The sequence below is a fragment of the Python bivittatus genome, unplaced genomic scaffold, assembly GCF_059951505.1.
Source record: "Python bivittatus isolate LINGU-HERP-01145 unplaced genomic scaffold, Pbiv_v1 ctg000700_np1212, whole genome shotgun sequence".
NCBI classification, from domain to species: domain Eukaryota; kingdom Metazoa; phylum Chordata; class Lepidosauria; order Squamata; family Pythonidae; genus Python; species Python bivittatus.
This window is the reverse complement of record NW_028277098.1, coordinates 20,682,697-20,701,296: the sequence shown is the minus strand read 5'-3', so window position 1 is coordinate 20,701,296 and position 18,600 is coordinate 20,682,697. Positions and strand designations below refer to the sequence as shown.

Sequence of the window (18,600 nt, the reverse complement as noted above, 5' to 3'; positions counted from 1 at the left end):
CAAAAGATCAGGAAAAAAAAGTCCAATGGAATCTGGGCCAGAATTTCTTGGGAAAGATTGCTCTGCCTAACAGAGTTGCCAACAGAAACTCCCAGGTGAAGAATAGCAAAGATTATTGAAGAGTTCAAGGTCTGGGACCAATTTAGAAAAGCAAAAAACAACAATAACAAGGTAATTGCATAGAAAAACCAGGATGTTTCTCAGATGAAGCAAAGCAGCAGCAGAATGTTTTAATGACTGGGAAGGCTTTTGACTCTGGATGGGTGTGTTTTGATGCCAGTGGATAGTCTTATAGATACTCAGGGCTCTCGATAGCTCATTAATAAATTGCAAAGTTTTGCATTGATTGCATTAGCATGGAAGTAGCATTTACTTTTAATGTAGGTAAGAGCTATTTAGCATGAGGCACAGAAGGCCAGTATGTCCTCTTCTCTGTATCGATAAGTGGGGAAAATGTGATCCTCTAAATGCTGCTAAAGTATAGTTCCAGCAATGGCACCCAGCTTGTCCAATGGTGAAGAAAGCTGGGAACTGTAGTTCAACAACACCTGGAAGACCTAAGAGATATGCTGAAAGACAGAAGACAAAATTAAGCAGCGGTGCTGTTTGATGGCAAAACTATAATCTGGCAAAGGCGCTGAGGATTTTTTGCTTGAAAATCCATAGGCTCTAACAACAAAATACAGTTCTCAAGATTCACTGGGAAGAAGGAAAGAATGCTCAACCATAATCTTTTAATTTTTCTTCTCTGTTCATATAAGGAAAGCATGAACAATGGATGGCAGCAAGCTCTTCCCCCAGCCATGTACATGTTGAAATGCACACTGGCAAGGGGATTAAGGGGAAAACTGACATCTATGGGTGATCACAAGGCTCCATATGATATGACTGGATGTTTGTACACATGGGCATATATTGCAGACATGACCTTCAATATGCAGGGAGTGTGTATGAAGCTCGGCACTTGGTGTGTGCTCTGAAGACACATGGAGGACAGCCTTAATAACAGGAAAGCATTTCAATCTCAACCTGTAGCGTGGCTCTGCCCTTTGCCTACTTCAGTTTTCATTTGCAAAATAATGACAAAAAGGCAGGATGCCACTGGCAGCTGCAGTTAGCTTGATTGCCACTATTTTTAAACAGCAAATATAGTAATGCAATATTGGGTCACGCCAAGTATTCAAGTGCAAGAAAATCTAATATACCCAATTTAATTTCTATTTTTTGCTCACTCAAAATCCCCAAGTTCTGCACTAATGAGTTGTTTAAATGGGATTTTTAATAGGGAAGACAAGAAAATGAAGCAGGGATGCTGACCTGGAATTTATTTATGCTTGCAAAAGACTTGAAATAGTGGACAAACAAAATTCCTGCTGTTACTCAGACCACCGGCATTTCTTGCTGATATTTAATGTGTGAGTGTAGCTTCTCAGAAGTGTACCACCTCCTCAGTGGCACAGTTCTGAAGTTTTTTACCATACAGGTAGTCTCCGGATTAAGAATGCCTGGTTACAGATGACCCATAGTTAAGAACAGAACCTACTGTAGCAAAATTTGAGTTAATGATTTGAGTTAAATACACAATGGTTCGAGTTCATTACACAATACTACTTATACAGTATTATACAATAATACTGTTCTGGCTTACATACAAACTCGACTTAAGGACAGACCTTGGGAACAGAACTTGTTCTTAAACTGGGGACTACCTGTAACTGACTTCAGGGTGTTTCTGCCAACAACAACAACTCTGTGACTGTAAAATCAGTGCAAGGAAAGTTGGTCCAGAATGCAAAATAGCTTCTGGACTGAGACAACCACACATCAAAATTACTCACTTCTTCTGTCAGTTTTGGACTGTCTTACCAGTCAAGTAATATCTTTACAGTGCATGTTTCTTTCAGTCAGCTTCTGCATCCCCAGCCTTTGCTGGTGAGGGTGCTGAAGCATAAGTCTTTGTTTTTTATATTCAGCAGCACCCAGTTGACCTTAGCTATGTTGAAAAAGCTAAGCAGGGTCAGATTTGGTTAGTACTTGGATGGGAGATGACAAGGAAGCCCCAGGGCTGTAGATAAGACTCAGAAGTTTTTTAAAAAATCCAGAAATAGACAAGAGTAAACCACTTCTGGATTGTTACCAAGAAAATAAAACAAACCAAACCAAACCAACCATAAATGTGTCAATAGAGTCACAAGGCATCAAGCTGGAACTCAAAGGTGTCTTTGGGAATGAGAAGGCCTTTGAGGGTATTGGCTTCCTTTTGCCTAAAAGAACAACTTGTAATAAATTATAAAAAACACCCTAAAGGGTTGTTTTTGCACAACTCAACTAAGTATGCATAAATGGCAAATTAACAGGACCCCAATAGATCAGGTACGCACTTATAAATGTCTTGGGGTGCAATTCCAGACCTCCTTATCTCACAGCACACATTTCTCCTATCAGGCCAGAGTTGCTGATCGTAGCTCCTCAGCTGTCTTGAGATTTTTCCATTCAAAGGGAGCACACATTTTATTCCTGTAGCTTGCAAGGTCTTTTTTGCTAACATTGTTTCTCAACTTCTTTATGGTCTTCAGATTTGTACTTTTACAAAGTTTAATACCCTGGAAGCTGTCCAGTTCAAGTTTATGAGAGCTATCCTTGCAGTTCCAAGATGAATCAAGAATGCTGCCTTACAGTTAGAGACAGGTCTGGTTTCTGTAGGTGCCAGAGCCTGGTACAATCTCATTAATTACTGGTTAAAACTATTTGTTTCTCTGTCTGGCTCCACTGGTTCTCAGAGACCATTTTAAGTCAACCTGGCTAACAAGAGCTAACAGGAAACTCCAATCTTTAGGTCTGTCTTTGGAAAGCCTCTGCCCATTAGGGTTTGAAAATGCCAGGAGTCATCTTAAGCAGTGTATCTGGGATATTTATTTCCAAATCAGTCTAAGCCTAGTATCCAACCCCACAGTCCATGGATTTTTTTTCAAATGGGTAGGCCATCGTCCTACCTCTCCTCCATTCTAACTCTGAAATTTTGCTAGGCCTTCAACTTGGCCAGGTTGGATGCGCTATTCTCCGCAGTCCTGTGGGATGTCCCTCTACAGCAGCACCGATGCTCATGTGGGGACAGCTCTGTGAGTCCTTGAGCCACATACTCCTCTGTTGCTCTTATTACAGGGAATCTCAGATGGCATCCATTGATCCCATTTTAAAGAAATATCCTGGCAGAAACTACAATCCCTACTTGTTGCTTCTTCTATCCAGGACCAGGACTTTGACTTTTCTTCCTAGGTTGCCTGATTCTCTACCTCTATTTGTCCTATTTGTCCCACCTATGACTGAAGATTAGTGCTAAACTTGGTGATCACCATTATTATTTGTATTGCATTAATATTATTATGATATTCTATGCTACTTTTTACTCATATCTATATATTTTATGCAGATGTGTTTCTATATAGTATTTTCCGGCTTAAAGGTCGTAATAAGATTTGTGACTTTTTTTATGAAAGGTGCCTTTACATTTACCTGATGTACTCATTGAAATGTCAGTTCTTTGGAAAACGGAAGAAGCAGTATTTGTTCAAAGAAGGAACAAACCAACCTTCTTTCTCTTTCAGGTTATTGGGGAGTTATTAACATACAATATATTAGGTTTGCTCTCCTTATTAAAATAAAAGAAGAAACACCAATAACCACGCCAGAGAGTTTGCACATTCTACAAACGCATCAGGTTCTTGGGTTCATTCTCAAAATTCAAGATTCAGCATTGGCTTTGTGAGATGAAAACTGAAATCTGGGGAGCTTTGAAACCCATCTTAGAATGCTTTGGATTCAGCATACATATTCCACATATATAGGCAATCCTGGCTTCCTATGTGCAAACTCTTATTAGCTGCATTAGCTGTAGCAGGTACTTTGAACTTCTACAATGAAAAGTAGAGATTGCAGCATCCATTATTCACCTGCTTACAAATAAATGTATGACTACTACCTGCTTACAATGCACATCAGAAGAAAACTGCTCCTTTTATGTGGTGTTTTTGTGACCTGCCAATGGTGTAGCAAAAGGAAAATACAAACACACAAAATCCTAAGATTTTTTTTTCCCACATGAGAGCTGATGAGAACCTCAGCTGAAAAGCTCTTTGCTGTTGCAGGAGAATGAAATTTCCTGAAGTATTATTGTTGACCAGTTAGTAGGGAGAGGGAGTTTGGGGGGGGGGGGACAAAAAACATGGAAGGACTGGATATGTCTTTCCTTTATTTTGATGGAGTTCCAGTCTCAATTTGCTTGAGACTCCTTGTTTGCATTTCTAATTGAAAACTAAATCTGGTATTACACTGATTTTTTTTTAATAAACTGTAGCATTATATGTAATCAGAAACCCATACACAGCTACATCACAGGACCTGCAAGGGTAAATGTGACCCGCTCCCCTCAACCCAAGTAGTCCAGGTTTCCAGAGCTTTCTAAATCCCTGTTCAATTCCTTGTTCCCTTTGCCACAGTCAATTTGCTGCTATGTTTGCACAGCAAGAACAAACCACTTTTAAGGGAGAAAATGGGATCCTTCACTTACTGGAAGGGTGGGGAAGAAATACATGACAAACTGGAGGGGTGTACACACTGTCCTTTTTCTTGCCACATCCACCTCTTTAATCCCTCCGGCGATTTGCTGGACAAGAAAGCAGAGGAAGGCTGAGACTAGCAGTAAGCTGGAAATATCCCTAGCCACAGCTCCTTCCCTGGCATTTCTTCTCCACTTTTCTCCAAAGAATTATTATTAATATGTTAAGTCATACATCAAAAGCAAAGTGTCTGCACTATAGACTAAAGAATGTTGGTTGCCATTTACTTGGGTTGGTTTCAACTTATTTCACGGCAAACTGGAATTCTTTGGGAAAAAGTGGAGGGGTACCAATTCTTTTGGCCACATCTCTATATTTAATGAATCCTTGGTTTGTTTCATACACCTCTGTTTTTGTGGTGAAGTTTTTCATAGAAGAGATAGTGCCTTTGAATATTAATAAGAGAATAGCAATATATTTCTCTGTCTCCTGAGAGGTGTGAAGATTCTCCTGGGGGAGGGGAGGTTATGAGGGCAGCTGCTGTTGACTGCTGTGGACATGAGATTAATTCAGGAGTAGATAGACCTCTGGCCTAATCCATACAAAAGATATTTTCAACTTTTATATATGCCATCTAATTCAGAACCAAGAAATGTAATAGAGAGGAGGCCAAATAATGCACAGAAAGCACACGGTAAATTTGTGATAGGTTAATTTTGCATAACCCCATTCCCAGGTGAAAACAAAATGAAACAGTAAAGTTGGCATTTAATCCAAATGGAGATTTGCTAGTTATCTGCCTTTTAATGCTCTCTGAGAAAAAGCTTGTAGAAACAGCAAAGCCACATTTTTTAATTGTCTTTGTCATGATGGAAGCCATGCAAAGACAACACCCTCAGCACTGTGACAAAGCTACAACTATTTGTTATGCCACTGCTGCTGCTGAATCTGCAATATGGATTTTGAGAAGGAGCAGTCCATGTGCGCTCAAATGTAATTAGCTTAAAATCATTTTACTAGCGTGGGGTGAATTTTAGACAGGTTTGATTATTTGGGTAAAAATACCAAAAAATACTACTTATATGTTATAAAAATATGCAGTGTGTAGGGTGGAAATACTGCCTGAGATAATCCTGATTGTGTGAATGTTGTTTGGTGTTAGTCTTCTCTTTTGGGGCTGCTTAGTAAATTGGTGCATTTCCTTCCTCACAAGTGATTCCTCCCGATCTGAACACAAAGTGGACAGGGTTAAGGTGACTCAGCTGGACATCCACCGAATTTGCAGACAGGATGACATTTCTAAGCACAAATGAAACTGGTTAAGAATGTGAACATGAGAGGGTGGTCTCAATGCTTTCTAGGGGGAGTACAAAACAAGATTAAAAAAAGGTGATATTTGCCACTGCCAAACTGATTCACCCATGTACAAAACCCAAAATGACATCTGAATCAGTGTAGCCCAGTCCTTCTTTTTCTCAGAATACTTGGTTTTTTTAAGCAAGGTGGAACACAGGGGGAAATTCACAAATAATGGGGGCATGCTGGAGGGGGTCAAAAAAGTCAAGATGGCAGCTGCAACCAGGTGATCGAAGCCTCAATATCACCATAATGGTATGTGGAAATGACCTTGGGAGATGGGCCCCAGAGACGCTGCCTAGGGAACGGTCAGATAAGAGACAGCATAGCCTGCAGCTGGATAGTGGGCAGGCAAGAGGCTCAGAAGAGACCCTCCCTAATTTCCCAAGGTGTAAAGGAGATGGGGAGAGAATTGTACTTTCCAACTTGCAAGATTCTGTTAATGTAGCCTTACAATAAAGTAGAATTAGCTCATCTGGTTGTGTTTCCTGTCTGGTCTACCTGGTTAGGCTGACAATCATGTATTGCATAGTGACACATGTAGAAAAGGGGTAGGGCTTTAATCATATGGTCGCAGAGGCCATCTTCACACACACACACACACACACACACACACACACACACACAGACAACCCTGCAGAGCATGTTAGAGTTTAGGTTCCTTCATGGTGGAAATGACCAACAGTGGAAGACAGTGGTCTAATATTTGATTAACCTAACTCTTCAACAAATATATTAGGCTTGAGTCTCCTGGTCCCAAAACTATGTGATACTGAAGGCCAGTTTTTGCATCTGTTGCTTTTAGGTAAGTCTGGGATGAAGAACTCCAGTCCTTGCAATACGGTCAGATTTACAACTCCCATTATCCCTACCATGGGCCAAGAAAACTGGTACTAACTGAAAGTGAATTTCAACATCTGGTACTTTTCCATGTTTTCTGACCAGTCATCATTGGAAACAACGAGAAAGTACTGGAGAAGGCACATTCAACAGGTCTTTATGCTTTTAACATTTTGGGAATAACTGCATTCTTTCAACAGGGCTTCTCTCAAATCAGTGATGTGTCGATTAGCTAGTTACAAACACACGAATGCTGGGAACTCATCCTTCAATTTCCTGAACATATTAGGGCAAGAGTGAAAAGTATGGTCTTTTGTCTGTTAACAAAAATGCATCCAGATATATAGTAAAACATCAGCATATATATTCCCTTTTATCTTAGAAAGACAGGCATCTTCTTCCTCCCTTCACAGCTCAGTAGTTTGTTGATTCTGAAAGGCAGATTGCTTTTATTTTTGTTTGCCTGCATCCAATAAGCCAGTGTAAGATGTGAAACTTCTAGGAACAGTGATGCCACAAGCCAACTGCTCAGAAAACGTTTGCAGCTACGCATGCTTATTATGCAACCTACTGAGAGATGTTCTGTCAGTTTTAGAGCTGAAATTATCCTGGAGAACTCTCTTACTGTGATTTCTTAGCTTGAGGTCATTCATATCTTGTCTCATCCTTGCTTTCTTTGCACTTGTTTCCCTTTGCATCTGATGATAGCCCTTCAGTCACATCTTCTCTATTGCATCGGGGTGGGGAAGTGGGGGAGAGGCCTCCTGGATTTTAAGATATCCCAGCATAATTTGGAAGATCCTATGCTCTAATAACATATCATCACAACAAAGACTGTGTTTAATGTTGAAAACATCCCTTTATCCTAGAGGAATTCATCTACAATAATTACCGTCCTTACCTATAGAAAGGAACAACTATATATACTATTATCGTATAGGATCTGAATTATCTCAATCATAAGTGCAACAGTTCTGTTAAAGCGCACTGTTGACTAATTTGGACAAGGTGATCTTGAAGAAGCATCAACTGTGCATTACTAATTAATGCACCTTTAGCTAAGCAAATGCTAAGCGGCAGCCATAAGAGCAACTCTGGTCCTTTGGGATGCAGTATGACTGTACATCTTCATAACATTGGAAATGACTAGTGCCTTTTGCAGTAGAACCTGGCAGTAGGCCATTCAGTGGGAAGGGAAGTACATCAGTCTGCCTATTCAGGGCTCTTGAAAGACATTCTGTAGCTTGTGACAAAAGAATGCCCTCCTGTGGACCATCTGTCCAGGCAAGTGGCAGCATCTAGCTAATTCTGACTGATCTTGAAAAGCTAAGTAGGGTTTAATCTCATTAGCACTTGGATGGGAGAACACCAACAAATACCACATCTCTCTCAACAAAATATCTCAGAAGGCAGTGATGGCAAATTATTTCTGTACTGTTGCCAAGAAAACAATATGGGCGTGTCCATGAAGTTTTCAGCATTCAAGGATTCCTTCAGGACTTGAAGGAGTCTGTATCTTTACCAAGAAATTGAACAGATTGGAAGCTGATCACTACTTTGTAATACTGGAGACAGAACATATGTGTGGAGAGTAAAGAAGAGGACCTTGATGGAGATTTGCAGAATCTGCTGCCTAGGCAAAAGGGGCTGAAGCATTTTAAAAGTCCAGAACAAGACAACATTTGAAAGTGGCTCAGACCGACACCTCCCTAATTCACTGAAGTATAAGAAGGAGGAGGAGGTACAGCACAATCAGACTTGCATGATTCTGTTATTATAGCCAATTTTAATGAAGTAGTTTTAGCCTTCCTATAGTTTTGATTTCCTGGTCTGGTCTACTTAGTGGGGCTGTCAATACGGCACATACTATCTTGTTCCTTTACTGATACCATCACTCACAGTAGGAGTAGGATCTTCTCTGTGGCAGCATTCCACAAAGGAAATATTGTGGGCCCCAGTGCTACCTTATTTTAAAGAACTGAAGACATGCTTGCTCACTAGGGCATTTCTAGGGTAACAGTTGCTCTAAGACCAGTCTGCCCCTGAGACTGACTTATATCATTTTAATAGTTATTATGTTATGGTATTATTTTATGATAGACAGTTTTATCCAATTTGTTTCTTTCTCTTGTTTGTACATTCCTCAAGATGTAATAATAATACTCTGTGGGCAGGTAAACTTTCTGGGATTGCTGATCACATTTTATGGATGTGGGACAACTTTGAGAGCCATAGTAGGTGAGGTAAGGAAACAAAGTGAGTGAAACTGCACAATGCCAGTATTTAAGAATGCCTATTGTCTTGAGGAAGACCCAGAAGCATTACTGTAAATAAAGATTCTAGTGGCTGAAGTTTTTCCTGTGTGCTGACCCAGCTTCCCATTTCATATTTTTAATTAAAAGAATCTTAAAAAAGTAAAGTTACCTAACCTTGTTGTAGACAGAAGATGATAATGATAAGAGGTGGCACATCTGGCTGATCTTCTCTGGCCACAGTAACTACATAGAGTAGGGCCTGCTTAGTACTCGAGGGGAGATTACAGGCAGTCCCCGGGTTAAGAATGAGTTCTGTTCCTTTTTTTTTTTTTTTTAATCTGCGCTCAGTCGTTACCGACTCTGCAGTGACTGCTTGGACGAGCCCTTTTGCAGTTTTCAAGGCAATTGTTTCGGAAGTGGTTTGCCAGTGCCTCCTTCCTAGAGCAGAGCCCAGCTGGTGAGCACAGGAGGCGGGGTTTCCGTTGCTTTCGCACCCTTTTCGGGCACACGCGGTTTTTCGCGCTTACCAGCAACTGCTCCCGACTCCTTTTTTGCAAGGCACCGGCAGCATTTTTCCTCCCACCGGAGTGAGAGTACCCATTTATCTACTCACGTGAGTTTTTGAACTGTTGGGTTTACAGGAACTGGGGAGGAAACAGGAGCTCATCCCTGCTAATGCAAAGGCTGGACTCGAACCGCTGAAGCGTCGACCATTTCTGGCTGGCAACTTTCAGTGTCATTAAGCCGCTGCGCCACCGCGTCCTACGTCTGCCTTTAACTTGAATTTGTATGTAAGTTGGAACTCGTACTTACAAACGGGCTACCTATTACTAAAAATGGCGGATGGTGTTCTCCTTCCTCGAGCCAAAGAATTGCTGAAGCTGCACAATGTTTTCATGAACTGCTGAAACTGTATGTTTTTAACATATAGCCTGTTTTCAATGGTTTTCAGTGGTTCATGAAAACATTGCATGACTTCAGAGGTTTGTCGGCTCGAGGAAGAGGAATGCTGTCCTGTTAGTACTGTAACAGGAAATGCCAGGACTGTAGGCTAGACTGGGATGTTGAAAGACTTCTTGGGAGAAGTGGTGGCAAACCTCTTCCGTGCAGTTGTCAGCAAAACTGCATGGATGTGTCCATGAAGTCATCAGAAGCCCAGCTTGATTGGAATAACAAGGAAAACTCAAAGATTTAGCAATTATGAGCAACCACAATAATTTATTTCTTTTCAATGACTTATTCAATATATACCTTATGTATCAGTTCACGCTTAAGGTAGCTAGTGGCATTTGAAAAGACACACACACATAAGATAAAGCAAAAGATTGAAAAAAGATTAATGCTAAAATAATTTAACAACTAAAATCCTAGCTGAAGAGATATGTCTTATCTGCTCTTCTAAAAGTGGAAAGAGTGGGGGTTAGGTGCAAATCTGAAAAGAAAGCACTGTACCATTATCATGGAGTGACACATGAAACTGATAGTCACATGGCTTCTCTAGCTTCTGTTGCACAAATATCTAAACAGTGACTATTTGTATCCAAGTATGACTGTGTGCATATTGACCAGAGAAGCATAAGCCTAGAACAGGTGAGTTTTTGGTTCTATCTGTGCCCTGCCACACCAACTCTCCAATCAACTGGCTCAAATTGATGAGAATTTTCTTCTTTCAACCTGAAGCCACTGACACCTCCTTCTGAGACTACCAATCAGAGAGAAGAGGCCAATTCAGGGGACTTGATGGACCATACTTATTTCCCCAAGATTTCTCCAAAATCGTCTCTATGAGCAGGGATGGTGAGGATAAGCTAACAACGTTTCCTCAATATTGCTTGGGTGAAGAAAGCCATGTTCTTGTATCCTCAATCTAAACTAAGACTGTAGTAAGGAATGAGGAATGCAGCAGCAAGATCATCTATAAAATTGCTCTGTTGGTTCCCAACCACTGCTGATGCAAAGTGTCATAAAGGTAACATCTGAGTCAAGCTTGACTCTTGGTGACTTCATGAACATGTCTTTGTCATTTTCTTGTCAACATGGTATGGAAGTGGTTTGCTACTTCCTCCTTCCAGGATGTTGTTTTTTGTTTTATTTACTTCCCAGCTCTGGTATTTCTTTGCAGTTCCGCCATTCAATTACTAATGAGGTCTGACCCATTAGAATCAGCCATTAGAATCAGCTCACATTGATCAGCAATTATTTTGCTGGACCGCTCCACTGCTTATTTGAAGCTACTGGTTTAAGACCTTGTTGGACTCATTGGTGAGATGGAATCAGAGCAATGCAGCCAGGAGATGAGAATGTAACACTGTCTGCATCAGGAATGATTAATGACCAAAAACACCAAAGGCAGTCTGGGCTGATTGGAATTCAGCAAGGTCAGACCAATGAAAAGATGCAACAAATAGACTACTATAGCATAGCCACAGCTACTGTATATCTAAAGGAATTTATTCTCCCAAATGTACTTGCTGGATTCTTTGGTAATTTTAGGGGCTGCTTTCAGGATGCCCTTGCCAAATAAAATTAGGCCTTCTCAACTTGAGGGCGTCCGTATACAGCAATGTCCTCAGCAAGACTGCTTGCCTGGTTTGTACATCATTAATCTATCAGCTCAAACTGCAGACTTTCTTATTATGCCAGGATTTTAGATCCTAGATTTTATAATTTAGATTTATGGACTCTTAATGTGCATTACATTCTGGATATTTCAGAGAACTTCTGATATGGTATGGGTTATAATTCTAAAAAACAGGTAATTGGGCCACAAATGTGTCTATAATGACTTAATGAATTCATTTCTTACTGCATACTAAGATTTATTTCATGGTATTTACTGCAACTATGCTGTTTTGAACATTATCATTTTATTTTAGATTACTAAAATTAAACTTGGGGAAATGGCCACTAATGCCTAATCATCATTAGCTTTTTTATTATCCCATACCCAGCAATTTCTGTTTTCAGGATAACATAACAAAATAAATTACATCAACAAACCAGAATGTTTTGTTTCTTTGCTTTTGTTTGTAACTGTTTCTTGCTGCTTACAGAAACCTTTTCCTATAAATACTTATTAGAGAGACTGAAAGCACTGCAAACATACATTCTCACTTCACAGAAATTAATGGCAAACTTGGTGCATAATCATTTTTTGACTTATTATCTTATATATGCTAGAAAGTGTTTATTGTAGTGCAGTTTATTATTACATGGAGAAAGTGGTTAAGGGAAACTTTTTAAAATTGGAAACACGTTATTTATGTAATGGAGAGACAGCGTTAGCGAGGGAAACAAATCTCCATAAATACCTTAATTTGGGAATGTACAAACTGCAAGTTCAGGACTGCCTATGAGCCCTGAGTGATTTTTTAAGCATTCCCCCCGGCTGATTGTTCCAATTTCCCAATATTTTGAGATGGGAAATACACTGAAACTGCAATGTATGCCATTAAAATAGTGTTGCAGTAATTTAGGAAGCAAAGGAAAGCCCATTCCTCAAAAAGAGGAGGAAAATATTCTGCCCATTTTGCACCAAAGCCTCTTGCACCATGGTCCGTGTTCCTTTTAAATGCTGTGCTTCCTCTGCCTCTCTGAATGGATAAATCAAAGGAATGCATTGTGCGTGCTCACCTTTTCAAGGAGTTGCCTCAGCTGCCTGCTCTTGGCATCCCTGGAGCATAGGTTTTGTTCCGGTGCAACCACAGTACAAATACATCGCCCATCTGGGTCTTGGGCCGAACTATAGACCTGCCACCCTTCTTTGGGGCTAATTTGAGTCTGAAAAGAAAACAGCAGGGCACAGTAAGTGGAATGCTGGCACTGACAGAAATTGAACACTGGAGTAGTCTTTGCGAATGATTTTTTTCCCCCAAAAATCAATGTCTTAGAAAAGTAAAGACGCTTATGAATGGGAAGCATAACTGCTTTAGAAAAGAAGCTTATCAGTAACATCTTGCATATTCAGTTGATGATGTATCTCTCCTCCTTTACATTAAACTTCTCTATGGGTTTAGTGATCATACAGAAACCATTTTAGCTGTGTTCATACTGCTGGCCTGCTCCTGCAAACACACTTAGTGATTTTTTTGATGTCATGTGTAGATGCCAGAAGGCATGGTCAGAGGTGGCACCAATGATAATGGAACATCTGGCAGGCACAGAGCCCTGCTATCCCTCCTTCATTTTACTGCTATTTTGGCCTTAGGGATGACCAGTTCTTCTGTCCTCACCTGCACAGAAAATATGGATGGATTTGCCAAAAATCTTTCCTCCTTCCTCCAATGTCTTTTTCAAATTAAAGAACAACTGGGTGAAGTGGTTATGTTGTTGGATCTGGGTGGGATGATTGCTGTTTACATGATGTCCCTGCTCAAAACATCGAAGCTGCTTGGTGTACTCACTGTTTAGCTCATCCCACCATACAAAGTAATTGGGCAGGAAAAAAGGAGAAAACCAGTGTACATTGCTTTGTGTGGAGGATACAACCTAATATCTGGTCCACCTAACATCAGCGGGACAAAAACCTGCAAAATTCTTACCACTGGCTAGCCTGTATTGGATTTGTGGGAAAAACATCTGGAACACTTGGATAACAGTACCAAAGAATGCCCTATTTCTAATTAAACTAGAGATGGGCAATGGGGGCGGGATGTACTTAACTGTTTTAAAATGACTACTGCAGGCTACTGGCTGTGACAGTGATGCTACTAGAGGAAATGGGGCAGAATTTCTGACCCCTGCCCAAATTTTATTTTATTTTAATGAAAGAGATGTTTTAACTCTGCTGGAGGATTAATACTGCTATTTCGTTAATTACTACAGCAGTAATAGAAGTAGCAGCTGCAGTAGTGGTGGTAGTAGTACTAATAACAACAGCAACAACAACAGCAATAATAAAAATGTTATTTTGCTGCCAAATCTTGACAATGGGATTGTAGGGGATTCCACAGGCCACAAAATAATAGTTAGGGGACTGAGTGGACACAGTTCATTGTCACCCTGGCTTGACTCTTCATCTTTATTCTCAACTACATAACCACATAATCCTTTGCTCATACCTGTCCCTTATCTTCCTTGTGTCTCCCTTCCTTTTCTGGTTTCAAATATTATATTCACTAAACTCTTTGCATCTGTTCTGTCTTCCTTTTGCCAAATTAATGGGCAACCGTTGCCCTTTTATCTTGTAACTGTGCTGTTTTTTCCTCGTTGTTTGTATTTATTGCTGTTTTACCTGTTTTGACTTTTGTAAACCACTTGAAATCACTGATAAATTGCAGCCCATTAAACAACATGTCTGTTTTAATTGGAAGCCTCCTCCCCATGGACCAAGTGGGGGGCAGGGGTTGTCGCAATGAATCCAACATGTGATTCAGAGCAGTGAATCAATTTGATTTTCCCCTGCACAGATGCATGTTTTGGTTTCTTGCTAGCAAAGAATCTATGCAGCCCCCTCCATCTAGCTGAAATTTACTTAAACAGGAAAGGAGGGGAAAGAATGTGTGCAGTTTCTTTGAGAACACAGTCCAGCTGGCTCCAAGAGACCTAGAAATGACTCACTGATCTGTGAAAGAGGACTGAGGCTTCCCTAAAATTTTATGGAAAGTACACTAAATAAATTACTCCTAACAAATTACATAAAATCCTGGATGCTAATTTATATTTGCCATATTCTTTCATCAGGTCTAGATTTGCCTAATCCATTTGTGGTGGTTCTTCACAATGTTGGTCATGAACCCTTCCTATTACCTGATACTCAGCCCTTCTAGAAATGCCAGTTTTTCTCCCAAACTGTAATAAGGATCAGATTCATAGTGATGCACATTAAGAATAGAGACATAACACCTCCTGCTGTTCCCCCCCCCCCCCCCGCCCCTGCAACTGGCATTTGGAAGCACCCTTGACCAACTCAGACGTAACACTGAATTTCACATCTAATCACTCTCAATAGATGTATTATCCATGATTTTATTCAACTGCCTTTTAAAGCCATACATATTGATGACTATCATCACATCTTGTGGTACTGCAATCCACACAATAATTATGTGCTGTATGACAAAGAACTTTCTTTTGTGTACAGTATTGTGAATTTCCTGATCGGTTTCACTGAATGACCCTTGGTCTTAACGTTTGGAGAGAAGGAGAACTTCTATCTCCCTGCTATGCATGGATTTTAAATACACTGATAGTCTCTTCAGTTGCCTTTTTAAAAGTTAAAGAGTCCCCAAAGTTCTTTCTTTTTAAATAAGGAAAGGTGTTTGAGGTCCTTGATCATTTGGTCACCCTCTTCTGCACTTTTTCCAGCTTTATCCCTTTTCAAATGAGGCAACCAGAACTCTACAAAATTTTCCAGAGGTGGTCATACAAATCTAAATAAAAAATTATAATGTTGTTAGTTTTATTTTCAATTCCTTTCCTAATGAATTCTAGCATGGACTTTATCTTATTCACAGCTGCTGCACACTGAGTTGAAATCTTCCTGGAACTACTAACTATGAATCCAAGGTCTTTTTCCTGGTGAGTTTCAGACGGCTCAGACCCCATCAGCACAATGTGAAATTAGTGCTTTTTTGCATCATTGTGCACAAACACCTAACTTAACTTGAACTGCATTTGCCATTTGGTTAACCATTCACCAGTTTACAGTGATTCTTCTGGAGTTCTTCATAATCACATTTGGCTTTCACCACCCTGAATATTTTGGCATATGCAAACTTGTCCAGCTCAATGCTTACTCTAAGTCAACATAATTTATGAACACATTAAAAGCACTGTTCCTAACATGGATTCTTGAGTGACTCCACTTCTTACCTTTCTCCATTGGGAACTACTCATTTATTCCTGCTCCTTACTCTCTGTTTTTAAATAGTTAATAATCCATAAAAAGAGAGAACTTCCTATGCAATCAGAAAGAAGTTTACACAAGATACTGTCATCAGGAACCTAGGGAAAAAATTGTGAAAATTTCTAGGATATAACATTGGCAGGGTCAGCTGCATTCATGTTCCTGTTGATACTCTAAAAAAAAAAAAATCTAGAAGGTTGGTGAAGAAGGCCTTCATGGAATCCACCCAGATTTTCTTTCACCATGGCTTACTTCTCTGTGTGCTTAGTTATTTGTTCTTTAATTGTTTTCTATAAATTTGTCTGGATGTTAAGCTGACTAGCCTATAATTTCCTGGTTCTCTCCTATCTTTTTCTAAAAACTTAGCTTCATTAGCTACTTTCCATTCCTCTGGCAGTAAGCCTGATTTGAGGGACAAGTTACATATTTTTGTTAATTCTGCAATTTCTCATCTGCGTTCTTTGCAGAGCGCTTGGGTGGAGGACATTAGAACTCAACTGGAAGTCAGCAAAGTGTCCCATAGGAAAAAATATTTTAAACCTACGTGGGCTACCTGTTAACTGCTTATCACTCCTCCTTGGTGGGTGGTATAGTAATTGTAGGACATGAATCTCATACCATACTTCTATGGAGCTTTTGATTGAAGCTCTTGAAAATCTTACAGGCAAATATATTCCAGAAAACTCCTGCCCTGGCTCCCAGACATAAAATTCAGAAGAAAATACAGCAGAAGTTTTCAATGGATTTTCCAATGTTCCATTCAAAAACACTGCAGCACAACAATGAACTTTCCAAATCAAACATCCTATTGTATCAAAATTCAACCCACAATGGTTCCATAATGTATTTCATCCAATCTTCAAATATTATCAGGCAGACTTGAATAGATGTGACCTTTTAAGTTATGTTGAAGTTCTTTTTCAAACATGAATGCTTGATCCCAGGTTGATTTATTTAATATAACACAGAACTGACATTTGTGGCTGACCAAGGCACAATCTATGGTAGAGCCCTTTTTATTTTTAAGGTACCACAGCACCAGCAGTTTTTTCACATGCAACCATTCTGAAAACACGTACTAATGAACACAGTGCAGCATCCTGCGCATTGAGAACGCGAGCATCACATTTCAATGCAGTGTTGAAACTGAAGAGGAAGTAAACATTTGAAAGTTCACATACCATATGCCACAACTGTAGCAGGGACAACAATATATAATTGGGAAAAAGTGGAATATTATATATAAAATATATAATTTTATATTCTTCTTTTAAACAAGGTAGGGAAAGCACACACAGCATGGCCTCTGGAATTTGTTCTAACTCCTTTATCAGCAAAGGCCGTAGGAGGTGTGTGTATTTTCTTCTGGGCAACAAAGTAGTGTGTGTGTGCATGTGTGTGTGTGTGCACATGTTTCTGCTCTCCCCTCATTTATTGTTGGGACTCAGGTGGTATACAAATTTTAATAACAACAACTTGCTTCTCTGTGTGTGTGTGTGTGTGTGTGTGTGTGTCCTGGGAAGCATAAGGCAGGTTAAGTACATTCCACTCTATGGGAGGAGGCTTAGAATGGAAAAGTTCACAACATTCCAAGCTACTGCCCAATTAGCTCTCCCACTGGGGATGCAATAGAAGAATCTTTTTCTGGAATATTTCTCCTGGCTAAATCTGACCTATTGGCACAGCTTGGCTTCTACAATTCCTTCCAACCCCTGAACCAATGATGGCCATAATAGGCATTTGTACTTTCTTCTGTGTAATGAAGTAATGGGTCGTTGTAATAAGGAAAGGTGCCCTCAGGGTCAAACCAGCCTCTCCTCTGAGGTCCTTTGGTTCTGAGGCAACAGCACTAAGGGGTGAGCAGCGACTGGAGAAATAAGTCCCCTTGATGTCACCACCCCTTTGTTATAAACTGGTTTCTCCTTCCACCCCAGCCCTCTGGGGGAACCAGCGGAAGACTGAAAAGGAAATCCTCACCCCACCCTGGGTGAGACAAATTACAGAAAGAGAAGACAAACAAAAACTTTTGGGAGTCAGTAGCTCAGCCAAACTGAGGCAGCCAACTCCAGGATTTAAACAAAAATCAATCTGTTTAAAGGTACCAAAAGAAAATAAGGTTGTACCCGCACACAGTGCATAGTTGAAAAGAAGATAAAATACAAAGAACCCTAATGGCATTGTAACTACAGCCAAACAACACAATTTCCAGCCTTGCCTGAGGTCACCCCTTCATCTAGGGCTCCAGCCAACTTTCTACAGTCTTTTACATAATTATTTCACAATATTCAGCTAGGTTGGAAAGAATAAAAAAAAAAGTCTGACAAATTTAAATACTTGTGTTACACAGTTATCCACAGCTGGGTAGATTCACATTCAAAATAAATACACCATCAGCCTTGCAAGGTAGTCCAGACAAGAAGCACACCCAGAAATACTAGCTGTAACTTTACTGTAAGTGGAGTCCTTGGTGCTCTCTGAGTTTGGTTGTTTGCTTGCAGACATTTCATTACCTGATTAGGTAACATTACCAGTGCTAGTGCGTGTGGGGTTTGCTCCCTGCTTATATACAGTAGTTCGCCATGCCAGTGTTGGTGGGGGTGTGGTTTTCTCCTTGGTAGTTCCTTAATAACTACCAAGGAGAAAACCACACCCCCACCAATTAAACAGGGAGCAAACCCCACACTCACTAGCACTGATGTTACCTAGTCGGGTAATGAAATGTCTGTAAGCAAACAACCAAACTCAG

General features: G+C 40.1%; 1 protein-coding gene across 1 annotated transcript in view; it reads right to left on the bottom strand.

Moving 5' to 3' along the window:
* The window catches only part of OLFM3 (olfactomedin 3), a 173,135-nt gene that overhangs the window by 26,846 nt on the left and 127,689 nt on the right, over positions 1 to 18,600 (bottom strand). Inside the window, exon 2 of the mRNA XM_088153250.1 lies at positions 12,641 to 12,787. Within this exon, the coding sequence (XP_088009376.1) occupies positions 12,641 to 12,787 (147 nt within the window). The remainder of the gene's footprint in view (positions 1 to 12,640; positions 12,788 to 18,600) is intronic.